At 41.5% G+C, this 17,772-nt stretch overlaps 1 protein-coding gene across 1 annotated transcript in view; it reads right to left on the bottom strand.

Annotated features, from left to right (window-relative positions):
• Nucleotides 1-2,788: 2,788 nt before the first annotated feature.
• LOC141131695 (probable serine/threonine-protein kinase pats1) overlaps nucleotides 2,789-17,772 on the bottom strand; it is a 34,350-nt gene continuing 19,366 nt past the window's right edge. The window contains exons 7-8 of the mRNA XM_073619257.1: nucleotides 9,663-9,788; nucleotides 2,789-8,327 (exon numbers count right to left, since the gene is read on the bottom strand). Of these exons, the coding sequence (XP_073475358.1) occupies nucleotides 7,134-8,327; nucleotides 9,663-9,788 (1,320 nt within the window). The 3' untranslated portion in view covers nucleotides 2,789-7,133. The remainder of the gene's footprint in view (nucleotides 8,328-9,662; nucleotides 9,789-17,772) is intronic.

Consider the following 17,772-nt stretch of genomic DNA (forward strand, 5'->3'; position numbering starts at 1 on the left):
TATATATATATATATATATATATATATATTAGACAGTATATTTATATCAAATACACTGCCTGCATGCCACTAACTAGCCTAATCTCTCATAATTCATTACACTATATACGGCTGGCGTGTAAGCAGCACCCTTATATAGTGTGGGGCGTGGACTTAGCCCCCTGAGCAATGATTGGCCAAAGGCACCGTGCCTTTGGCCAATTATGGCTCTCTCAGCAGAGCATGCTGTGATTGGCCAAAGCATGCAGGTCAGGGGCATGCTTTGGCCAATCATAAGACGCCAATGCACTCGCAGTGCATTATGGGGTGTTCTGCGGTGCTCGAATTTGCTGCGAACGCCACATAATGTTCTGAATTCGGCGAACGGGCAAACACCCGATGTTCGACTCGAACATCGAGCTCATTCCTAATGTGCAGCATTTAAGAGTATCCCACACCCTAACCCCCCTCCTGTTTAAAGTTCTTCATGCATAGATATCAAAAAGCCATCCCCTAGGCTGAGGTGTTGGAGCCGGTGTGTATGAACAGGTGCTTGTGGGGACAAGCATTCTCAATTTATTTGAGAACCAGTTATTACCAGTACCCCCCTGTGGGGGGTAGCACTGCACACATTTTAATATATCTGCATTGTTTTGCTTTATTCTTTGAATTAAAGTGATTGCAAGGGTAATTTTAAATTTTTTTTAAACAACAAACATATCATACTTACCTCCACCGTGCAGCTCGTTTTGCACAGAGTGGCCCCGAACCTGCTCTTCTGGGATCCCTCGGCGGCTCTCGCAGCTCCTCCCCACATCATATAACCCCCTGGGAGAAGCGCTCTCCCGGGGAATTACCTTGGGGGCGCGCTCCCGAGTCCAGCATTTGGCGTCCATAGAGGACGAATGCAGGACCCGCCCCCCCGGTGCCCGCGTCATTGGATTTGATTGATAGCAGCGGGAGCCAATGGCTGCGCTGCTATCAATCTATCAAATCAAGAGCCGGGAGCCCGTGGAGAGAGAGACAGCACATCCCCACCGACTGAATGAAGGGGTTCAGGTAAGTGAAACGGGGGGGCTGGGGGGCCGGTGACTGCCAGGTGTTTTTTCACCTTAATGCATAGGATGCATTAGGGTGCAAAAACACAAACCTTTACAACCCCTTTACCTAATAATTATTTATATTTGCATATGTATTGTGCTTATTCTGACATTTAGCTGTCTTTGCTCCATTGAATATTATTTTAAAGGGATAGCACACCTATTTTTAGTTTATCATTATGTTTTGACCTGTATGCGGGCATTTAGTGTGCTGCGTTCCCAGGCTGGGTACGCTAATGCCACATACACACGGTCTGATTTTACAACGGGAAATGTTCGATGGGAGCTTGTTGTCGGAAATTCCGACCATGTGTAGGCTCCATCGGACATTTTCCGTCAGAATTTCCGACAAACAAAATTTGAGACCTGGATCTCAAATTTTCTGACAACAAAATTCGTTGTCGGAAATTCCGATCGTGTCCACACAATTCCGACCCACAAAATATCCACGCATGCTCAGAATCAAGCAGAAGAGCCGCACTGGCTATTGAACTTCATTTTTCTCGGCTCGTTGTACATGTTGTACGTCACCGCGTTCTTGACGTTCGGAATTTCCAACAAGATTTGTGTGACTGTGTGTATGAGCCAACATCCGGCGGAAAAAACATGGATTTTGTTGTCGGAATGTGCGATCGTGTGTACGTGGCCTAAGTGTGTTTTTTTTTATGTAAAGATCCCATAATACATGGCTGCAAAAATTCTCTGAATTGAGCCCCTTTAAATAATATGCACCATCTGAGTAGAATTTTACAAAAAGTTTATTTTAATGGAAATCTTAGAAATTTTACAAAAAATAGTATCTATAAAATGCATGTTATTTTCACTCTGAGTTGTACATCTTGCTCAAGTCTATTCATGTGGGAATTTACAAACTCTTAATATAGAGGAAATACCAGTTACTGTTGTATCTTTTACTTCCCTTTCATGCGTTCAAAATGACAAAAAAGAGAAGTTTAAAAAATCTCTATCTAATAGAAAATTGCTTACAGGGTTTCCTAAAGTAGATCTGCAGCTCCTGCGTTTTAATAGATTATATGGTTTGGGTGTTTCAGAACTGACAAAAACCTCAGCTGGCCTGACAATGTCTAAAGGCCCGTACACACGATCGGACTTTCCAATGGGAAATGTTCGATGTCAGGCTGTTGGCAGTAAGTCTGACCTTGTGTATGCTCCATTGGACAATTGTTGTCGGACTTTTCGCCAACAAATGTTGGCTAGCAGGTTTTCACATTTTCTGCGGACAAATGTGTGTTGTCGGATTTTTTCGGTCACATGTACACAAGTCTGTCGGACAAAAGTCCAAAGTACAAACATGCATGCCCGAAAGCATGGAAGAGCCAGAAGCGGTCGGTTTTGTAAACTGGCGTTGGAATTACCATTCGTGACGTGGCAAATTATGAAATCTCGAAATGAAGCGCACAATTCTCTTCTTCTTTTTTGGGATAATAATGCTTTGCTGGTGATACTGATGGAGTTATTGCAAACTAATTTTCAAAGGCCTTTTTTTTTTTAGTGATATCAAGAATAATATTATTATGTTTTTGTTTTGTTTTTTTATTTGGGCAAGTTACCACAACACCATTATCCCCTAGTTTTTAAGATCAAAGATACAACTATTTGGTGTCCCTTGTCAATTTTACATTGTATTTTTTTTAAGTATAACTGCCTACTCCCAAACTGTCATTTGAAGTAAAACACATAGTCAAGTATTATTCTCCACAATTTTTTTTATTGTGCATTAAAAAAAGAAAACACATCAAATTAGACATGATATGTGCCAATAGAACTTAAAGAAAAAGGTTAATTCTATGCATCCAAAAATATAGAAAATATACTAAATCAAATCATTATTCAACCAAAAAAATAATGTCAAAGCAATAACTCCAAGGCCAATAATAAATAACACATTATCTCCTCCAATTCCGCAACATGGCTGGTTGAAGAACGGCTGTTCAGAAACAAACTGAAAAGCGCGAAATGAAAAGTGCGAAATGAAAAGTGCGAATTAACACTCACCAAACTTCTACTAATACGAAATTAGCAGAAGGAGCCCAAAGGGTGGCGCTAAAGAGCTGAAAAACAATGTAGTATGTCACTACGTTCGTAATTCTTGGCCAACAATTGTGTGGCTGTGTGTGTGCAAGACAAGTTTGGGCCAACGCCCAACAAAATTCCACGGTTTTGTTGGCCAACAATCCAATCGTGTGTACGAGGCTTTAGTATCTCCAAAGGGGAGCTAAAGTGGGAGGACAAGCAAAGAAAACTGTTGTTGATGTATTCAGTTGACTTACTTTTGATTTTTACAGGATGAAATGTCATATACCAGATTGCTTTTAAATACAGTACGTGACTATAACCCCAAGTGCAGTTGCCCGTAATGATTCAGATGGTTGTGGATTCCCAAAATGAAGGATCCGAAATGCAGTTTTTTTCTCTAAATATTCAAGAACACTAAGAAGAATATTACTACAGTATTACCACTTAGTCTACAATGAAGAATCTTATAGACTAAGTGGCGTATTTATAAAGCAGTGAATGTGACATTCACCAAACATTCACTGCAGGTGTATCTGCCTTGTGCATGTGCCTTATTTGAATTACCTGCAGTGAACATTCTGTGAACGTTACATTTACTGCTTAATAAATATACCTCTAATGCCCCGTACACACGGTCAGATGTTCCGACGGAAAATGTGTGATAGGACCTTGTTGTCGGAAATTCCGACCGTGTGTAGGCTCCATCACACATTTTCCATCGGATTTTCTGACACACAAAGTTTGAGAGCAGGATGTAAAATTTTCCGACAACAAAATCCGTTGTCGGAAATTACGATCATGTGTACACAAATCCGACGGACAAAGTGCCACGCATGCTCAGAATAAATAAAGAGATGAAAGCTATTGGCCACTGCCCCGTTTATAGTCCTAACGTACGTGTTTTACGTCACCGCGTTCGGAATGATCGGATTTTCCGACAACTTTGTGTGACCGTGTGTATGCAAGACAAGTTTGAGCCAACATCTGTCAGAAAAAATCCTAGGATTTTGTTGTCGGAATGTCTGAACAAAGTCCGACCGTGTGTACGGGGCATAAGGCTTCATGCACAATGCTGCTCCTAAACTCATGTTTAGGAGCTTTTTGCGTTTTTTTGCCAAAGCCCCTGAACTTAACTAACTAAAAACCATGCACTTGTAGGCTTTTACAAGAGTTTAGGAGCAGCAGAGTTTAGAGGCAGTCAAAGCTCCTTCTCCTTAACTAAGAGGAATTGCGTTCAGGAGAGGAGCTTTTGGGTAAAAAACCGCCAAACGTGGCTAAACACATCTACATGCGCCTAAGAGCTAGGTGCGTTTAACACTTCAGCGTGATATTCTTTTCAATGACCAGCAAACAAATCTGGCCAATTAAATAAATAAATGTCCAAACCCCAACTGCTGCTAGACTCTCCTAAACTGTTTTGAAAACGTAGGTGATTTTTAACGCTGAATTTCTCCTGTCAGAAGAAACAGCATTTACAATAAACCAGTGTGCATGAGGCCCAAATGGTTGAATGAGGGCCATTGTCTTTCAACTGCATTAAATAATAATAGGCATTTAAATCTATTATCAATTACAAGCCATTTTAAGAATATTTTTTTAGCTACAGCCATGTACTTCGTTCTTTGTGTACAATGTAATATTAAAGAAAAAAAAGTAAAAAAAATAAGTTTAGCTGGAGGACAGTTTAGTGAATTTTTTTTCCAAAGCTGTCCTTAAAGTATAAATAAAGGCAAAGCTTTTTTTTTTATATTTGGATAGAGTGTAAAGGGATTAAAATTCTTGTCAGTCTTGCTGTCTGTGCCCTTATTAGGGAGATTCCATTCTCTTTTTGTCATCAAAAGTGAATGTAAAAGAAAATCCCAAATTTTGGGCTGTCCACAGGTCCACACTAGTTCTAGTGATCCTGGTGACAACGAGGAATATCCTCACTTTGGAAGGATTGTCTCTCACTTCCTGTTTTGGCTATGGGAAAGGAAGCACAGGGAAGACCTGGCTCTGGGATGAAGGAAAGCGAAGTGTGACATAAATTTTCACTGGCTAGCATTGCCCTGTAGTGTTGAGGTCCGGGTTATTTTGTTTTCTCCCACAGTCCAAAAAACTTACTGTCAAGTTAAAGTGGAGTTCCACCCAAAAGTGGAACTTCCACTCATCGGATTCCTCCCCCCCTCTGGTGTCACAGTTGGCACCTTTCAGGGGGGAGGGGGGTGCAGATACCTGTATATTACAGGTATCTGTACCCACTTCCGGCATAGATAGCCGCAGAATCTGTGGTTATTTACGCCACTTCCTGTCCCCCCGCTGTCTGCTGGGAAACACACAGATCCCAGAGACAGCAGGGACCATCCGTACTGCGCTGCGCGACTCGCGCATGCGCAGTAGGGAACCGGGAAGTGAAGCCGCAAGCCTTCACTTCCTGATTCCCTCACCGAAGATGGAGGTGGCAGCACCCGAGGACCGAGAGACGGTTCGGCCTCGGGTGCCGACATCGCGGGCGCCCTGGACAGGTAAGTGTCCATGTTTTAAAAGTCAGCAGCTGCAGTATTTGTAGCTGCTGACTTTAAAAAAAAAAAAATTTGGCGGAGCTCCGCTTTAACATGCCCTTGTGCATGTAATTGTGTGTTGGAAAGCGGCTCATGGAGCAGGAATAGGTATCACTGTACTCTGTATTGCATGCTGTGATATGTTAGTGCAATGCACGGGGTAAATATTAAACAAGCATTTTTAGAGGGTGGTAAAAAGCCTGAAGCATTTTGTCCTATTAGGCAATGCATAATAATGTGTTTGCTTTTTGCATTAGACTTTTTACAGACAAATTTAAGCGGTTTTAATGGCTCAAGGTTTTTTACCTCCATGCATTCCATGCATGGAGGTAAAGAACCTTCTGTGTGCAGCAGCCTCCTCTAATACTAATACTATCCAGCAATGTGCACGAGAGCCTCAGCTCTCCAGGGATTCTCCCTCCTAATTGGCTGAGATCACAGCCAGTGAACCAATGAGGAGAGGAAGGGTGAGGGGACAAGCCATGGCTTTGTATGTGAATGGACACGCAGAGAAGCGGCTCAGGACCGAGCCTGCTTGGGTGCCCCCAGAGCAAGCTGCTGGGGGCACTTGGCAGGAGAGAGGGTCAAGGAATGCCGGCGGGGGGACCTGAGAAGAGGAGGATTGGGGCTGCTCTGTGTAAAACCACTGCACAGAGCAGGTAAGTATGACATGTTTATTATAAAAAATTAAAATAAACTTGCCTTTAATATCACTTTAAGCATACAGTATGTGTACATATTTTATGCCATGCAAATGAATGCTAAATAGGTACGTTGTAATACCTTACAAAAACTTGATATTTATTTTAAGTAAACATTAGCTTAAAATGAAATGTGAGAAACAGTGCATGATGTAACCAGTAAAATATTAAGTATTATACCTTAAAAAATATTGCAAGCAGTGACATAAACCAAAAGAAAACAATTCCGTGGCCAGGATTCCCTTTATTTTCTATCATCATCCGGGGCTAGTTGCAAGAATCCCCAGTGCAAAAGCTAAAGGAGCGTTAGAAGCTAATTTAACCCTAGGAATTGAGGGGTGTGAAGTTCCTCTTTCACTAAAGGTAATCTTTACTTACAAATTCTTTCATCATATGGTATGCCTAGAGGGAATTGGCTAAATGTGTCACAGATTTACTTTAGGCCATGAAGAATCATAACTAAAAACTCTGTATCAATTTTTTACAGCTTAATGTCAGCCAACATGTTTTTTCTTGGTCTAAGTAACATATAGAAGGTTAGAACCAGTTGAGTTGTTATTCCTGGCAACTATATTTGGAAAATTTCCCCAGAGTTTTTTGTTAAAGAAAGCATAGGAAGAGAGAAGAAGCTCACCAAAGCTCAAACCAATAAGAACATTAGAGAGGTTCTAACCCCTCCCATCTCTGGAGAGATTCTGCTTATTTCCTGTCCCAGTAACCATACCCATTGAGGAAAAATTGCCTCAATAAACATACAAAAGAGATCTTAGTTGGAACTAAGTGGAGTTGAAACGTATCATCATTTTTTCAATCTCAGGTAGGCAGTCTTCTCTCTTCATTATACTTAAAGACTGCTTTAGCTGTGAAATAGTCACAGGATACCGATTTAAGACAAGGCTTGTTGGTGATAATCCCTTTTTTGTAGCTTCTTCCTCAATTTGTTTGACAATACTGATGGTTGCTTTCCCAAGCAATTCTGCCAACCATCGCCAATCATGTCCAGTTGGATGTATCTCATCCAGTAGGTGGTAAAGTTTTTTTAATGTTGAACCTTCAATAAAACGTGTGTTGCAATTCCATCCAAGATGGCGTAAAATTCTTGTGTCATGCTGTGGAAACAAGACTTCCCATGTTCGAATATTACTACCACAAAGGGACCCATTGTTTATTTCAGCATTCAGGATCTCCTCAAAACTATATCCTTTGATTTCCCTAGTTATGCCAGATTGCATTGATAGTTGTTGTTCCTTGTCACAATTTGTACACGATGCCTCAGTTATATCACGTAGCTCGATAGGACAAAGGTACAATTTTTCACAGCTTTGATCCCACCCATTCCTGAGAAGAGTCTCAACTTCTTTTTCTATCTTCTCCAAGAGATTGTAACAGTCACCGTCTTTGTCTTTGTCTCCCCAGCATCCAATTAGGTATAAAGATCTCTTGTCTTCTGAGACCTCAATTCTAACCTGAGCCTCTGTGACTAACAGCGCTCCTTCCTTCCACAGTTTGCATTTGTCTTTTCCAAATATGCGAATAAGTTGAATCTGAAGTCTGCCAACAAAGAAATGACTAAAAAATATCCTGCTGTCATTTCTCCAGCGATATACTACCCCTCTCAGATTTTCCCACCTTCGTCTCTGAAGTCCCCCTCTTTTCAACCAAGCTGGCACAACATAATCTCCTTCCGTTGTTCTTAAAATTAGTTCCAATGTCTCCAGCAACTCCAAAGCAGCCTCAGCATCTCCTTCGCCATCATTCAAGCTAAGGGCTCCAACCACCTCCTCAAAACTCCATAACTGTTTGTTTGTTCCGGATGCTGGGCTCAAAGCAAAGTTGCCAAATCTAGCAAAGATTTTCTGTAGGAGCCAGTTCATGTCCAAGATAATCACACCTGATGGCACTGGAGAGGTAGAGTCACAAGAGACTGATGAGATTATTCTTGAAGGACCGTACTGAGGTAAGTACAACAACTGTTAAAAAAAGAGAGCATAGATCAAGCCACAACTCAGCAATTTAAAAACAGATATTGTTCTTAAAACAGCCTCCATCAAATTTTATCCTAAAAATTGCAATCCCCTCAACTGTGACTCCTCTAATATCCACATTACCCTGCTCTGCAACCATTGTTCCCCAGGTTGTTGTTTTTTTACCACACTCCAATTCAGTGTACTCCATCTTTGTTTTTGTTCTCTCTTCCATCCCTTAGCATGTTTCCTCTGCCATTCGTATTGCCCCTACTCTCCTTCTCTTCTTCTCTGCACGCTCTAGTCCTCCTACTAAATGTAATCTGAATATTTCTCTTTCTAGTTCTTTACTTAATACTTCTGTGTCCAATCTGCTCTTTTCATATTTGTGTTCTGTTCTTCAATGCCTCTATCTATTTCTCCCCAGTGTTTTCCCAAATGCCCTTGACCTGTGATCTCTGTTTGGCACAGACTTCTCACACCTTCTCTTTTTATCTCAAGTACAAATGGGCAGTGTCTTCTGAGCTAGACTACCGGATCATGAGGCTTTTGTCGCAAGCACATCAATTTCATTTATGTGAGCTCCTCAGTGTGCAGAAGCAACCAGCCTGGTGGCCTGAGGTTGTATATTAACAACACTTCCATCCTATTGAATAGTAATAAGGAAACCACATGGGATTTAGCACTATCTATTCACTCCCTCAAGCTCCCAAGCTTCCCCCCCTTACTGCTAAAGAACTAGACTTCTAAACAAAAGTGAGCTATCAAAGCCTGATGTTTCATTATACTGTACCTGTACATGGGAGATACAGGGCAAAAAGCCAGTTCACCTCACAGGAGGGACCTTTAGAAGTGAATATTCTAGTTAGGGGGGAAAACCTAACGCTCATCTTGCTTCCTCACTCTGCAGCACCCACATAATGAATAGTCACGTTAAAAGGCCTGATTGCTTGATTGCTGTCACGTGACATGGGTGTAGATATAAAAAAACAGTTAAAAATATATAAACTTGGAAAAAATAAAATATTATTGACTCACAACCTGTAGAGTTTCCCTATAAGGTAGGTACTTGTTACAGAAAGAACACCATCTGAAGCTGCCCTTAGTTATAATGTGATTATAGAGAAACCTGTACACACTCCCAAATTTATGCTGGTTATGAACACATTTATTAGTAGTAATAGTATTATCTAACAACCCTTGACACTGATGACACTATTACATATGGCAATCATAATCTACATTTTAACAAATATTTAACAAAACAAGAAACAAGTATTTTCTGTAGGTGATATATTAGTTATAACATTTTATGTCCACTGCTGTCATAATTCTAAATACCTCAGAGATGTTGTGCAGATATTCCACGGCAGTCAGTAAAGTAGGAGGGCAGACTGGCTGGCATCCCCTTGCTGCAAGCCATTGTGTAATACTCTCAATAAATTTTTGCCAGCGCTGGAAGCGAACCTAGAAAGTAAATATGAAATAGGTTTAACTGGCAATCTTTAAAATTTGACCCCACACAGCATGTTAGAACGATAGTAAATCGCATTAAAAAAACTGGTCCCCCACAGGTTCATGTCATAATTTGCTAGCATGCATGGCCGAGCCGCAATGGCTAAACTCCTGCTCATGCATGGATAGAGAAACCTGTACACACTCCCAAATTTCTGCTGGTTACAACTAAGCCTTTTTATAGGCTAACCTGTAGTTACAGGATAAAAAGCGAAGCTTACTACCGCTTTAATAGGCCATTTCTGCGGTCCATCCAAGTAGTTTAGAAGAACATGTCACATGTCATCTAGTATCATGTCACTTACAGTGGTAAGCTCAAGGAAATTTTGGATCAATGGACGGCCCAGAATGACCACATAGCGTTGTTATATTATTATGTTGTGATATCAGGAAAATAGTTTAATCTAGCTGCATTCACAAGGTACAAAATACCTTACTGACAACAGAGTAAAGGTAATTTATACTACACCAAAAAAATAAATAAATATATAAAAGACAGATGCAGGTGCTAATACAAGCCTTCACCACTGTCCCTGCATTGACACTACCAGACCATGGGAAATCCTTTACTCTTTTCTGCCATAAAAACCTGCAGCTGGAGCTCTTACACAAGAACATACAAGAAAAAACAAGCCACTGAGATATATTTCATGCCATCTGAACCCAGTAATCAAGAATTTACCCAGCTGTATGAGACCTAGTAGCTGCATGCAAAGTGCTATTAGACAAATTTGCAGACATTATTTTGGACCATTATTTAAACAGTAATGTTCCATTCAGAAATTTTTGCAGAGAGCCCCAACAAAAACATTTGTCCAGGGCAAGGTTCACAAAACGAATATGCGCTGTTTTTTCAAATATTTTTGATTAAAGGGTTTTGTATTTTTTACATAGATACAAACAACCAAACAAAACATTTGACATTTTAAAACAAAAGGGCACAAGTTTCAAGAGTATTATGACTTGTAGCGGGCACCTACTTTTATGTAGGTGACCTTTTTGTTAGCTTACAATTTCAGGTAAATTTAGGCAGGCCTGTGCCATATAGCAGGCCTGTTTGTTTATTTGGGATCAGAGTGACAGTTAGTTTGTATGCGAGTTCTGGCCAATCATTAATTTGTTTGGCAGGAGGCGGGACTCTCATATAAAAAGCCGGGTCACGTGGTGAGTCAGGAGTTCGAGTTGGAGAGGAGCCCAGCCTGGTTCCCAGAGGGGAGAGGTTCCCCCTCCGGGGAGCCAACGGAGCCCCCCCTTGCGAAGAGGGTGGGGAACCTGTAGAGGAGTATATGACACCGTACAGCATGTAGTCGCTGGTGTCGTTGGCCACCCCTGGGGGGGAAGGGAGCGTGCCAGAAAGGAGGAAAGGGATGAAAGAATCATTGTGGAAGAAGTAACAGCTAAGCGGAAGGAAACTGGGCGATCAATCGTTTATGAGTGGCACATGGACTATAGATCACGTGAGTGAAAGCCCAAGGGAAAGGTACTGCCAGAGGCTGAGGGATGTTGGTACGCAAGTTAGAGAGACAGGTGGTGGTGGCCTGTGACTTTGGGTTCAACAATACCCCAGAATTCCAATCAGTCAAGCGGGAGGAGTTATTCAGAGTGACTTTTCTTTAGCTCAACTTGAAAGTACCATGCAGATGGGAAGTAGTGGTAAAGAGGTGGCGGTAAAACTACTAGTACACATATAGAGATACAGACTGTTCTTGAAAAGTTCTGCAGATGAAGAAGTTATTCAGAGTGACTCTTTATCAATTATTCTCTATCAAATCTACTTCCATCTTCCCTGATGAAGAAAATCACATAGTGTGATTTCCTATTACCCGCAGTGATTCTAGGTCTTTGCATGAAAGGCAAAGAAAAGATTACAAAGCAACAAAAGAGCATCTCAAAAAAACCCTTCTCCTATCCCAGTTCAAGTTACTTAAATAAAAGCAAGAGAAAAATGCAATATGGACTGTTTATGATTGTATGGGCTGTGATGGGTCGAGTGGTAAACGTGAATTACGGATATAATAATTAATCAGCCGCTCCTTCGGGGGTAAGCCCTACAGACTTTTCTCACAAACCGCACAGAACTGTTTGCATACTTAGGTGTGGACCAGTAAGGTCAGTAAGATGAGTCAATAAAACATGTTAACATAAATGTCAATGTCGCTCGGGTATGAGTAATGTACACATCATATATGTAGGACAAAGTGTTCTTACTGCTAATAGCAAGGTATACAGCAAGAATCAATAAATGTAGCCCTCCTTCACAATCCAGACATATCAACTAACTGTATATTGGATTTGCCTACATATGTATGCCTTAAGCCTCGTACACACGATCGGATTTTCCGACGGGAATTGTGTGATGACAGGCTGTTGGTGGAAAATCTGACCGTTTGTACGCTCCATCAGACAATTGTTGGATGGCAGGCTTTCAAATTTTCCGCGGACAAATGTCTGTTGTCAGATTTTCCCATCATGTGTACACAAGTCCGTCAGACAAAAGTCCAAAGTACAAACACGCATGCTCGGAAGCAGGGAGGAGCCAGAAGCGGTCAGTCTTGTAAACTAGCGTTCGTAATGGAGAATTAACATTCGTGACGCATCAAATTATGAAATCTTGAAATGCAGCGCACATTCTCTTCTTCTTTAATGGGATAATAATGAAGCTGCTTTGCTGGTGATACTGATGGAGTTCTGCCAAACATATCTTAAAAGGCTTTTATTTTCTAGTGATATCAAGAATAATATTATTATGCTTGTTTTTTTTTTTGTTTGGGCAAGTTACCACAACACCATTATCCCCTAGTTTTTAAGATCAAAGATACAACTATGTTGGTGTCCCTTGTTAATTTTAGATAAAAAAAATAACAATAATAAAATAATAATAAATAAAAGCCTCATGCATGTGTCCTGCTTCTTAATATAGGGGTCAACGATGCCAAGAGTTGGTGAAAGCAGGGGTCCGTCATCCAGAGATAATTCCAAAAATCATCCAGATTATCCTCCTGGAGCTCCCGCAGCAAAGGCATATAACATAATTGATCACGATTAATAAAGCAACCAATTTTTGGTCCAATAAATCCTCCTCCTCTTGTTCCTGGACTGGATTTGGGTCAAAGCAATAACTCCAAGGCCAATAATAAATAAAACGTTATCTCCTCCGATTCCTCAACATGTCTGGTTGACGAACGGCCGTTCAGAAACGAACCGAAAAGCACGAAATGAAAAGCGCTAAATGAAAAGCGTGAAATGAAAAGCGTGAAATGCAAAGCATGAATCAACACTCACCAAACTTCTACTAACACGAAATTAGCAGAAGGAGCCCAAAGGGTGGCGCATGACAATTGAACTTCCTCTTTATCGGCTCATAGTACGTCTAGTACGTCACTAGGTTCGGGTTTGTTGGCCGACAATTGTGTGCCGTTTGTATGCAAGACAAGTTTGGGGCCAATGCACTTCGGACAAAAGTCTGAGGTTTTGTCTGCGAAGAATCATATCGTGTGTACGAGGCTTAAAATACCATTATAGGCCATGCAGAATTTGCATAGAGACAAGGGTTCTTGGAGCTAACCTTGGTACCTGTAACCAGGGGTCCCATAGTTTATTAAATTTAAGGGGGGTACCTCAGAATTTTAGGAATTTGGAAATGAAATATAAATAGTTCTTCATCAAGAAAACACAGAATGCAGGTCAGAGGGTCATTTTGAAGGAAGACCTGAAAAGCTTGATTAATGACCGAAATAATTTTGTTCCAGTATCGTACAAGCTTGGGGCACCTCCAGAACATATGCAGATGGTCAGCTGGAGTAACCCCGCTTCTGGGGCAATCTGGAGTAGTTGAGATGGAGACAAGGGGGACCTGTTCCAAAATAGTCTGCCATATCCCACCATCTAATGTTGGGATATCTGATGACCAGTCCCTTCTGCCATGAACCTGTACCATACTGTGAAGATGATGCACCGTTGACCCATACGAGGATATGAGACCTTTTTGCCAGTAACATTAGCCATGTGGTCAATTAATGGGGTGTCTATCTGTTTGAGGGACATGGAACTAGCCTGGATAGAAAGTTTGTGACGAAGCTGGAAGTATTGAAAAAAAATCTCAAACCTTAGCCATCATGAGTAGAGTAGAGTAGGATATTGGCATCTAGTCCTAAACCCACCTGCCTCCAATTGTGCTAACAAGTTATATTTAATAGATCTGGACAACACTGCTTAAATGGGATAGTGGGTGTCCACATTTCCCCAGCCCAAAAAATGTTGCAGCTGGGATGCTAAAAAAAAAGTCTAGCCAAGGGGACAGCCAATACACCACCATCTTTAGGCAATTGCAAAATGGGAAGACAGATTCTCGGTTGTTTCCCCTTCCAAATCTGAATGCGAAAGAGGGAATCCGTCTTTTTGAAGCATTTTTTGCGGAACTCATATGGAGGAATTGTGTAAGACATACAGCAATTGGGGAGCCCAAATCATTTTAACTAGGTTCGCCCTACCCAAAGCCGTTAGAGAGAGCTTACACCATGCCTTGCTTTTAGATTTAAATGTATCTAGTAGGGTTGCAGGTTGTATTTCAAGTAATCTCGGACATCATTCAGGAAGTACCCAGACTCCCAGATATTTAAAACTAGAAATTACTTTTATTTGCCGTGCGCAGGGAAGGAGACCCACCTGCTGCTTATCGGGAGGAGCACAGACTTGTCCTAATTGATCATAAATCCCAAGAAGGATCCAAAGGTCCTAATAAGGGACATGAGGGAGGAGAGGGATTTATTAAAGTCACCTAAAAATAATAATGCATCATCCACGTATAGGGCTAGTTTATCTTCCATTATCATCCAAATATCTAACAATCAAAAGGTGTACCATTTTGAACTCAGCCACCCTACTACCTGTATTAGAGGAGGCAGGAGGAAAAAAAAAGTAAATACTAACAGAGACAGCAGATGTGCTTTGCAGGTGGTGCATGATTTTATTCTCATTTAGAGGGCTAGAAGTTTTTTTAGTTCAGCAGGTAAACCAATTAAGCATGCCAAGGTAGTTGATTGGCTGTCTTGAGCCTTCCAACATCTTTCTGAGGTAGCCCTAATAAAAGTTAAAGCACACACTAGAGCAAACATGCCAGAGACAGACGGAAATCATAAAGCAGACCAGACGGCCAAGAATGCCACATTACAGCCCCAGACACTTGCAAGGTCTATGCAACTCACAGTAGAGCTGTGATTTTTCAATAAAAGTACCCCAGAACAAGAAGAACAAGTGGTCCACAGTGGGGGGCAACTCATGATGAAACAAGACTTTGGAAAAATGGCAAGCTTTTATATCTGCCAGTGACTCTTTTCCCATGATTGATGGCTAGCTTGACAACTCGACCATTAAGCAAAAACAGTTATGGCTGCATTAGTAAATAGCCATTGGATAGTGCCAGGTTCCACCACAGTTGCCTTAAAATATAACGCTTTTTGTTTTACCTGTTACCAAAGGTGTTACCAAAATCTGATTAGCTCCTTCAGAGATTACAAAGTAATGCACTTGTATGCACTTGTCCGTGTGGAAATGTTTTCTAAATGGCCAGAAGCTTGACCAGTGGCAAATGCTTGCAAAGGCCACAAAAACGAGTTATCAGACACAGTTTGTAAGTAAGGAGTCCCAGAAACTATAAAGAATGACAAGGAACTCACTTTAAGGGAGAGATCTTCCAAGTTTTGAATGCATTGGGAATAGAACAAGTTTTTTCACATCCCTTACTGTCCACAAATGAGTGGAAAAGTAGAAAGACCTTATGAAACTGTAAAAATTGAGTAGCTAAGTTGATTTCAGAAACTAGAAAACTATGGCCTGAATGTCTCCTACTAATATTCTATTAGGTTACGATGGCACCTCATGCCGCATACACACGAGCCGAATGTCCGTTATAAAAGGTCCGATGGGAGCTTTTCATCGTATATTCCGACTGTGTGTATGCCCCATCGGACTTTTTCCGTCAAAAATTCAGACGGACTTAGATAGAGAACATGTTCTAAATTTTTCCGACGGAACTAATTACTATGGGGAAACCCGCTCGTCTTTATGCTGTTCTGACGTACCAAAAACGACGCATGCTCTGAAGCAAGTACGAGACAGAAGCGCTCGGTCTTTCTAGTGCCATTGTGCGTGTTGTACGTCACCGCGTTCTTGACAGTCGGACTTTGGTGTGACCGTGTGTATGCAAGACAGCTTGAGCGGAATTCCGCCGGAATTCCGTTGGAGAAACCTTCAGAGTTTATTCCGAAGGCAAAACCGCTCATTTGTACGCAGCATAAGGGAAATACTGGATTTGAGATTTTGTTTGGCAGCATGTAATTTTATTTTTCTCAGCAGCTGAAGGCCTCCAGTCCACTCTTACAGAGTATGTTGTTGATCTCCAAAGGTTTTTGACTAAAACATATGTGTGTATCATCCTCCTAGTTTAGAGTAAGCTGATGGGTAAATTTAGCTAGCTCCAATGTAATCAGAGGAGCAGAGGTGGATTGCTTAGGCCTGTTTCACAGGCTGCTGCTCTGTTATTTCCCTGTCTTCTAGAGAATTCTGGAACATAGCGGGAGGAAGGACAGAGTTTGCAGCCTGAATATTTATAGGACTCCAGTCAATCCCTGGGGAGGTGAGCCCCGAAGGTGATGAGAGAGCCCATAAATAATCTGAGGCCTGAGCAGCAAGGGGCAGTGTTCCTGAGTCCTGTTCTGCAGGAGTAGACCCCTGTGCAGAGGCTCTGCCCCCTGGGGCAGGAATCTGGGGGGAAGCCAGCCAGAAGACACCAAGGTCCCAGCTAGACTTAGCTGGGGGGACTATTTGCAAGTCCAGATCCAAGGATCAAGTTGGGTCAGGAGAAGCTCACAGGAGAGAGCCAAAAGTAAGTTGTAGGAGAGAGCCCAAGCTGTCCTTTGGTGGTTTGAGTCTGCATCTCCCTCATTAGGAAGAGCCTGGTGGATATCAGCAGCAGACAAAGGATGATCCTTAGGTTAAGTCAGTACACGACCCAGTGCTGAAGAGTTGTGACAGTGTGTAGCTTTGAAACTCTGGAACAGGTCACAGTCACAGTCAGCCTAGAGATCCAGTGAGACATTATTTTGTGCAAGTGCAGCCAATAGTTTGTGCAGTACAGCCAGAGGTTTGTGAAGTGCAAGCAGAAGTGAGCAGTACTCAACTAGATCTAAAATTTGTATGCCCGAGCTAAAGTTGAAAAAACTGTCTATTAAAAAATATTAACAATGAAGTGCTACAAACTAGTGCATGGGCTGCTGCTGTTAAAAAAAGATGTGTGGTCCCTTTAAATGATATACTGTATATGCAGATCCACAGCGCTGTCCCCTTAAATTTTACAATTCATACATATACACCATAAATCATAAAACAATTATTTCATAGAATTCAGTTGCTCAAAAAATCATCAAAGTTTGCAGTCACCGCTCAGGTGCGATTCAGGTGCATAATTTTTCCTGAATTCGCACCTGAACTGGACCCAAAAATGCACAGGACCCTTTTAAAATTCGCACTGCAGCCTCCACGGACATGTGTGAACTGGCTCCATTAAAAGCCGGTAATATTCACATGTTATGCGAATTGAATGTGGTGAAAAATGCATCTAATTCGCTTATACAGTATGTGAACCCAGCCACAAAGTGCAATCGGTGCTCCAAATCTTCTTATGTGTGATAAGGTGCCATGCTCCCCTTTTGTGCCCTCACTCTGAAGAGGGTGAAATGCATTAGGTGGGAACTTCCGGTGACGTCACAATCAGCGTTTGGTGCGCATGCTACTCTGCTGGTTCTATACCGGCGTTACATGCTTGTTTGCACAGGAAACTTGTGAGTGGGAAATTTGCATGTTTTAAATCTTTTTAACAATAAAACTGAATTACACTAGGGAGATTTCTCTACCTCTTTATGCGACCATTAACCTGCCA

The sequence above is a fragment of the Aquarana catesbeiana genome, linkage group LG03 (genome assembly GCF_042186555.1).
Source record: "Aquarana catesbeiana isolate 2022-GZ linkage group LG03, ASM4218655v1, whole genome shotgun sequence".
Classification (NCBI taxonomy): Eukaryota; Metazoa; Chordata; class Amphibia; order Anura; family Ranidae; genus Aquarana; species Aquarana catesbeiana.